This window comes from Zeus faber, assembly GCF_960531495.2.
Source record: "Zeus faber genome assembly, chromosome: 10".
Lineage (NCBI taxonomy): Eukaryota > Metazoa > Chordata > Actinopteri > Zeiformes > Zeidae > Zeus > Zeus faber.
In genome coordinates, this window is record NC_137199.1 from 27,841,629 (window position 1) to 27,850,459 (window position 8,831).

The following is an 8,831-nucleotide window of genomic DNA, read 5'->3' on the forward strand; positions in this document are numbered from 1 at the left end:
TTAAGCAACTATTGTAAATATACATAACTATATATATATTAAAAACGATATGTTGTATATATATATATATATATATACAATGTATATAATATACCTATGCCTTGTTATTCTGTAGTATCTGTCTTCTTAGTATAAGTTATAAGTTTATAATGAGTATATATGAGTTGCCTAAGTATTTATATATATATATTTTTTTTTTTTAACTATATAACTGTATTACTATATATATATATATATATACATACAACTATATAAAAACACAACTATATATATATGTATATATATATGTATATATACACACACACAACTATATAAATACATAACTCTCTCTCTCTCTATATATATATATATATATACCGACCTGACATAGAATATATATATATAATTAGCTTAGCTATTTTGTTCGGTTTAGTAACTTTTGTGCATAATCTCCGGGTGCTTTGCAAAGACATTTTACTGCATATATGTATGAAAGTATGTATATGTATGTGACAAATAAACCTCTTGAATCTCTCTTGGACAAGAGGTGACGGAATTCAAATTACCCATAAATAATAATTTTGTATTTCTTTTCAATTTTGCCTTCAATTGGAATGAAGTACACCCTTTATATTCCCGTTATATTTCATAGTCAATGTTATGTTTCATAGTTATGTTCATCATTTTTAATGTATATATTTTGTAATTCAGTGTACATACTGTTACTTCGCGCGAATTGCCAAATGAACCCTTAATATATACATTAAAAATTCTTATTCTTAAATCTTATATCATCTTAAATATGTCTCAAAACGCTTCCAACGGCAACAGGGCGCCCAGATCCAACACACGCGCCCGCGGTCGTGCACATGCGCTCACGGACGCACGCACGCACGCACGCACACACGCACGCACACACTCACGCACACACTCACACACACACACACGCACACGCACGCACTGCGTTCAATGAAGACATTAGTGGCATCCAGAATAGAGCTCCATATTTCCATCTATGACCGATGTTTTGTGAAATTCTACCATCGGGTTTTTCTGAAATCAATTTGCCGAATAACCTTTCACTTGTCGTCAGGCCTTTGCTTTGACATAAATAAAGACTAAAGGGAAAAGTCCGAAGAAAACAAACAGAAGGATTGAAAAGATGTGGAACTCAAACTGAAAAAGTTCTTGATATTAGACGGGATACAGGGGAATTAGTGATGTTTCTTTATTCTGAGCCTGGAAAGAATTAGAATCTTATGTTTTAGTTCCACAGGCTCCATTTAGTTCTAATGAATAGAATGAAGAAAAACGTTTCCTTTATATTATTGTGCATCTTTGAGTCAGTTTTCCTTTGGAAAAAAAAAGGGAGGAGGCTTAGGGGGGAAATATTATAATTATTATAAAATAATATCATGTTATGTAAATGATCCCCCTACCATGAATCATTACAGTACATAAAACAAACTGAAAAACTAGATATAAATTACAATTTTAATTTCATTACTGAACCTATGTAACGACAACTCACGTGGTACGCGGTTAACACGTGGGCCCGTTTAAATCCAACATTCGGGGGGATCTGGTCGGGCTGCAGGTTTTATTGTGGTTTTATGTGCCAGCAGAACTTCAACTTCAGTGTTAAAATAATCTTTCACTCTCCTTCCATAGAACATGGAGTTGCTCATGGAAGGGGGGGGGGTGGTGGGGGTCTGCACCTGGACCACTTTGAACCTTTGAGGAGATGAGTGTCAGCTCAGTACAATCCGAAATACATGAGGGTGTGATTGACAGCTTCCCAACTGGATCAACTATCGGGGAAAAAATAATCGTCTTGTGAATTCATTGTCTCAGGGAAACCAGTTTGCGGTTCGTCTTCTGCCCGATGACACTCCCGTCGGTCCTCGCAGTGTTAAGAGCAATAAATTAGTCAATTCTGTGGATTTTTCCGTCCCAATGTTTTGATGAGCTATTATCGTGTGAACCATTAGTTTAACCATATTGATATTGATTCATGTCTTGCATGCACACATTTGCGAAACGTATTTTAACATTTCAAACATCCTTTCCAATATATTTTCAATTTTAGCTTTTAATTTCAAAGAATATTAAATTAACAATATAAAATAGATGCAACTGTACAATTGAATTTAAAGCACTGTTATAGCATCCTGTAGATCATTCCATAATGAATATAATTATATTATATAATATTATGAGCTGTGCAGATCATTTAAAAACGAAATCTGTAGAGGCGTCCAACTATTCATCCTTTTTCAGTTGTTTTAAGATCAAGAGCAGCGCCGTCAAGTATTTGGCTGAAATTGCTTAATATTCATCAGAAATAATCAAATATGTGTATAGTCAAGGGAAAATCAAGCAGAAAAAATATTTGTTTTATCGGAATTAAATACACACCTTGCATAATTCAAAATGAAGTCAGAGAAACCCGAAATAAAAAGATAAAATGTCCGACACACTTGCAAATTTAACCTTTGATAGATGCACGACTATTTAAAAAAATAAAAACATTGAAAAAACATTGAATAAATGATTTTATCACAAAGGTGATAAATGAATATGTTTGGTGTCTCTTCTGGTGTGAAAACCAGAGCAGAGCGCACTTTTCTCGGTGTGCACTGATCACACCGCACAGGACGATACAATAATAATAATAATAATAATAATAATAATAATAATAATAATAATAATAATAATAATAACAATAATAACTTCTATTTATAAGCGCCTTTCAGGGTATCAAAGGAAAAAAAGACCAATGGCCTTATTTTAGCATACTTCTTACTATACAGAAAATACGTTTAAAAAATACTTCATAAAAAAATGAGCGTGCGTGCGGATGGTGTTATTGATAATAAATGGTATTTGTATTTGTAATAGTCATGTATTCATGTATTTATTTATTCATTTGTCCCTCATTGTGTTTGTAGTGGGGTAATAGTACCCCCCCACAAAATAAAATAAAATAAAATAAAATAAAATAAAATAAAATAAAATAAAATAAAATAAAATAAAATAAAATAAAATAAAATCCATGAATTAGTCATGGCTTATCCCTACTTTTTTGTTGTTTTTTTAACGATTTTTATATTGATTTTTTTTAAACTTTTTAATATGACTTTTTAGTTTTACCTTTCTATTAGGATGGAAAAACAGACAAAATAAATGTTTCGTGTCCTGTGGAACTGAAGGAAACGGCCGATTCTCAGGGTTTTTTGTTTTTTTGTTGCTTTTTTTTTGTCACAGGACGCATCTCGGGAATTCTAATCTCAAATAAAAAAAAATCATAGTTTGAAGCAGCTAAAATAGCCTCGTTTAGGCAATAGCTTTTTGTTAGATGTGTTTTTGCAAATTCAAGTCAAACATATGGATTCCTGTGGCCTGCGTATTAAGTGACAGAGAATGTCATATTAAATGCCAATTTTCTATCATTAATACTGTAACGTGATCTAGAACAACAACTGGAACGTGTCTCGGGTCTGTGATTAGGGCTCATTGCACATGTCAGGTGCGAGCGACCGAATTGTCCTTGACACTCGGGGTCCGCGCATCGACGTTAACTCAAATAAATCCAGAATGCAAATAAACTGAGAAAAAACAAAAGGGGAGCAATCTGAGAAAGATCATGAAATCCGAAAAAACAAAAAAACAAAACCCTGCTTGTAATCTGGGATGGATGGGAGACTTCCATCGGAGAGCAGAAACATCGAAGAGAATGAATTGCCAGTTTGGTTTATGCAATGCCTCCACGGTGCGCTCTCGGTGAAACAGTGGATTGTTCAGTACAGAACAAGTGCTTGTAGTGATCTGAGAATGCATGGGCTTCTTGTTATGAAATATAGGCCGATCTATGAGGCCTCTGTGAACGCTCTTGCGTGATCAACTTGTGCGTAATTGCTTGAGCGTCATCCCCACATTTCTTCTGCGTAATAAGTGATCAATGACAAGAGCTTGCCGCGCGTCAATTAATTTCGTTGCACCCTAATTTAACCAGTTTGACGCTATTAGTATCGGACGCACTTTTTATACTCTGCTTTTTAGGTTGGAGGGTGGGGGGGGGGGTGTACGTTTTACGAAATTGGCATACGCGTTCCAAATCACATACCCGTTGCGCATATTGAAATGCACAAGTCGCAGGCTGTTCAAATGCATGCAAACGGATATGTCAAAAAAAACCAAAACAAAACAAAAAAAAACAACAAAAAAAATGGGGAATGGGGTTAATGCGTAGCGATGGGGGTGTTTGCATTTCAACGTTCACAGGTTGTGAGGAGAGCAGCCGGTGCATCTCTCCCTGTATCAGATATCCGTGCGCCATGCAGGCATGGAGACCAGGGGAGTACCCCGCCGGCTCCCCGAGCTCCACGGAAAGCAAGTCCAGTGCAGCCTCGGTGTCGCCTGCAGTGGCACAGCAGGGGGGGGGGGTTAGGGGTACCTGCATGGAGATCAGATTTTAGGTGGGGGGGGGGGGTCGACTCGCCAACAAAGATGCAGACACGATTCCAGATGAGACAGTGGCCTGGAATGTTCTATGGACGCAGTTGAGTGACATCGTCAATTTTCTGTGTCGCAAACGGAAATATCAGCCCCTCGCCGAGAACGGTCCGCGACGCTTACGAGGGCAACGATGACGGCGCAGTGGGGGGGGGGGTGGCTTTTTTAAAATTGTATTATTTAATTTTTTTTTGGTGGGTTGAGCGTTGAGATTTATTTTGATCGGTGAAACGTCGTCCCACCCCGGCATCCGCAAGCCCCAAAAACCTCAACTGCACAAACTCTGCTTCACCACTAAGTTGTTTTCTGTTCTTGATTGTATCCGCTCCGGCTTGAGCGCCGCAGAAGCAACGAGCCGCCCCCGCAGGCCACGCTGCAATTAAATGGGTACTACGGTTTGTTTGTTTCTTTTCTGCCGACGAGAACCTTTGCAAGGGAGGTTGAGTTCAGACTGACTGCAAACAACAACAACAACAACAACAACAACAACAACAACAAAACTCGACCCCCCCCCCCGCGTACCATTATTTAAATGGTGTGCGTGGTGACGCAGGCCTCCTTAAGCCTCAAATAATCCTCTCTTTGGGTTGACACACACACGCACACGCACACGCGCGCACGCACGCACACCTACGGTTCGGTTTACCCTGTCCTGCGTCACAGAGCTATTAATCACTGTGTGACAGGGTGTTTTTGGGGGGGGGCGCGGGGTTATAGTGGCTATGATGACAACTGGACTGTAAAGGATGCCAAGGGATGCTGAGAAACGCACACCGAGCTTTCTGAGGAGAGAACCACACACGGTGACCCTTTGTGCAAGTGCACCTATCCATTCTATATGGCTGTGGACGCATAAGCTGCAGAGCATTCAATTTGGACCATGCAGCTGATCTAGATCGAGCGCCTCCGAGGGAAAATGTCGGATACAATATAAAGGGAACAGCCCGTGGGTGTTATTGTTTTGCGCAGGAGAACGAAATCTACGACAGAAATGATCATGTTTTACACTGATGTTATCTCTACGCTTTACCTCATTAACATTTTTTTTAAGATCGGCCAGTCAATAAAATATTAGAACCATACATGCGCGCACATTGTATAATATGTGTGTGTGACCATTTTTGCCATGTAAAATGTTGACCTATAAAATAAAAAACATTGCAGGACCCCAATTAATCAATTTTAGCCATGAACCAACCATCCATTAGTGTTGCCTGATATGTTTTAATGTTGATTAACACGATAGAAAACATGACGTACATGTCAACAGGATCTTCGCCTCCTGCAGAAGATCGATTCGCTCGCAACAACACAAACCTCCAGCTTTTTCATTTTTTTTCCAGATAGATAATGTATAGTACATGCCCAAACTATATGCTCAAAAAAAGTGCTGAAATATTAGAAAAGCCAATGGAAGATGCACGTTTCCAAGTCACTGGAGAGGTAGGAAGACGCATGGAACCAATAAGGCCTGGACACTCTGCAATAAACAAAAAACAAAAAAACAAAAAAACAAAAAGGTGAAGGTTTTCAGTCTAAAAACACACAATGAGGCAGTTCTGTTCGTGACACTTGGGCTCACACTCTTTTTTTTTGTTTGTTTGTTTTTTCCTCGGTGGGTCTTTAAAATTATTTTTCCTTTTTAATGTCCTGGGGGGGAAAAAATAAATATAGCCTCTGTATGAGGACCGACGGTTGTCTCATTGGTTCCCGGCACAGGAGAGTGTCCAGGCGGGGAGGCAGTATGCGTAGGGGTAGTAATAGGAAGGCTGCAGGGAGAGCAGCGGGGGCCGCAGGAGTTCTCCGGGGCTGTACTGTCTCTGGTCGTCTCGGACCAGCACCTTCACCGCCACCTTCTTGGCCGCCGGGGCCGAGGCCATCAGATCCGCGGCCATCTGCCGGCGCTTCGTCTTGTAGCGGCGGTTCTGGAACCAGATCTTGACCTGGGTCTCGGTGAGCTTGAGGGAGGCGGCCAGGTCGGCCCGCTCCGGCCCGGACAGGTACCGCTGGTGGTTGAAGCGGCGCTCCAGCTCGAAGACCTGGGCGTGGGAGAAGGCCGCCCGGGAGCGCTTCTTCCTCTGCTTGGGCTGGTCCGCACCCTTATCCAGGTTGGCGGAGTCTGGAAGGGGTCGAGATTGGGAAAATTATTCATTTGGGGAATTTGGGGGGCGACCGCGTTCGTCCCGGTGGACCGGTGGTGCTCAACTTGCGGCCCGGGGACCCCCAGGGGTCCTTCCAGAGGCTCCAGGGGGTCCCCCCCAGCAAAAATGGCTCAGCGGTTTAACTTTACCGTTCGCACGGTTTTGATCGTAACGTCACTGATATCAATCTTATAAAGTATAGACAGTTATGGACGTTTGGACTAAATCACATCTAATAATATAAATCTCCTCCCATTGGGGCCTAAGAGACAAAATGTTATCAAATGAGGTCCGTGGCCTAATGCGTATCTAATGGTGGGTGATGTGAAACGGTTGAGAATAAACGCACATAATAATAATAATAATAATAATAATAATAATAATAATAATAATAATAATAATAATAATAATAATAGTATTAAGTATAGTATAAGTATTATAATTACATTATTATAAAGTATTATAATTAATTATAATACTTTTATTTCTGCAGCATTTTTTCCCGACCCCAAAGAAACGTTACATCAAATTCCCATAGGATAGAACAATGCAAAAATAATTATCATAACCAAACAGTCAGTGGTAGAGCTCCATACATTCAAAGTAAATGTATAATACATGCTGACATTGGATGACAACAAACCAAGAAGGCCGTGACTTGTTAAAGTCAACAAAAAGGGTCCTACACAGAGGCCTGGGAACCGATGACGGATCAATGACCCAATTTAAATGAGTCGTCGACCCGTTGAACGGTTAATTCCAATTCCGACTTTGGTAGGTGCCTATATGGGCGATATATGATATAATATCGATACCGTGATATGAGACTGTATCGTCTGGGATTTTGGTCACATTAATATTCTGATGTACTGTAGTTAAACGTTGTTATGACGGTAAAGTAATAACACTTTCTGAGACTGTTCTAGATGTTATAACCACTGCTTATAATATAACATGAATAATTGTTGTTTCTCAATGTATTGCAATTTCCCAATTTCTTATTGTTTCTCCGTTTCCTGCGTGGTAACTATCTCACGAAAGCACCAATGGTCATCCCTAAAATATGCTCAAATGATCGATGTCGAGGTAGGCCCATAATAAATAATATTCTGATCGGCCTGTTTAATTTAGTCACATCTGCTCCTCCATCCGAGACGGCGCACAACACACACACACACACACACCGGAAAACGCACATGTACACGCACACGCACACGCGCACACACACACACACGCACACACACACACACACACACACACACACACACACACACACACACACGTTTCATTAAAAAACAGACCGTTCCAGGGAGTGGACGCACGTACCGGAGGCGTTGGGGTCGCCGTCACTCAGACCCTTGGCGGTGTCCGCGGCTGTGGACTCGTGGTCCGTCTCCTCGTGGAGACTCTCCTCCGGCGCGTCCGACGCTCCGTCGGGGTCCCCGTCCTTCTCCGCCTTCACCGACAGCAGCGTCTTGCCGTCGGCGCCGTCGTCGCTGAGGCCGGAGTCCGAGTCGTAACTTTTAATGTCTCCGGGTTGGCGCCTGCTCCCTCCTCCCCCCACTCCTCCTCCTCCTCCTCCACCACCGCCACCAACGCCACCTCCTCCGCCGTCGCCGTCCTTCTCCTCCATCTCCCCGAATATCTTCCAACAACACGCCCTGCTGGAGAAGCAGCACACATCCACGTCCAAGTGTCCGCGGCTGTCCTCCTTCTTGTTCAGGATGGCCTGGATCGAGAAGGGCACCAGCGCGTTGCTGCGGTGCACGGCCATTTCCTCCCTCCCTCCCTCCTCCTCCTCCCTCCTCCGACACCCCCCCGCCCCCCCCCCAAAAAAACCCCAAAAACAAAAAAAAAACACCGACGAAGAGAGAGAGAGAGAGAAAAGTCACCGTGGACGCGCGGTCAGTGTACCCGCATCCTGCGCCCCCTTCACTCCCGTGTGCGTGCGCCTCTCACTGCACGTCGCTCCGCGTCCCAAGGCGAGGTGTTCCTCCTCCGCATCGCTGCTCCGTCAGCCCCGGCTCCTCCGCGGTGCCTCCCTTTTCACGCAGTGACACCGTCCACCCTCACCTGGGGCTGACGGAGGCTCCCCCGGCCTCCACCCATTGGCTGAGGGCGGACGAAAGCCCCGCTGTGATTGGACGCCGCGGAGCGACGTCCCACCCGCGGAGTCGCCGCGACGAACGGTTAACC

At 42.6% G+C, this 8,831-nt stretch overlaps 1 protein-coding gene across 1 annotated transcript; it reads right to left on the bottom strand.

The window, feature by feature from the left end:
• Positions 1 to 5,829: 5,829 nt before the first annotated feature.
• Positions 5,830 to 8,409, bottom strand: nkx3-2 (NK3 homeobox 2; the record flags this gene model as incomplete). Its single annotated transcript, XM_080007649.1, has 2 exons — positions 5,830 to 6,613; positions 7,962 to 8,409. 2 exons carry the CDS (start codon positions 8,407 to 8,409, stop codon positions 6,195 to 6,197), a joined length of 867 nt encoding a protein of 288 aa, XP_079863775.1. The 3' UTR covers positions 5,830 to 6,194.
• Between the last annotated feature and the right edge of the window lie 422 nt (positions 8,410 to 8,831).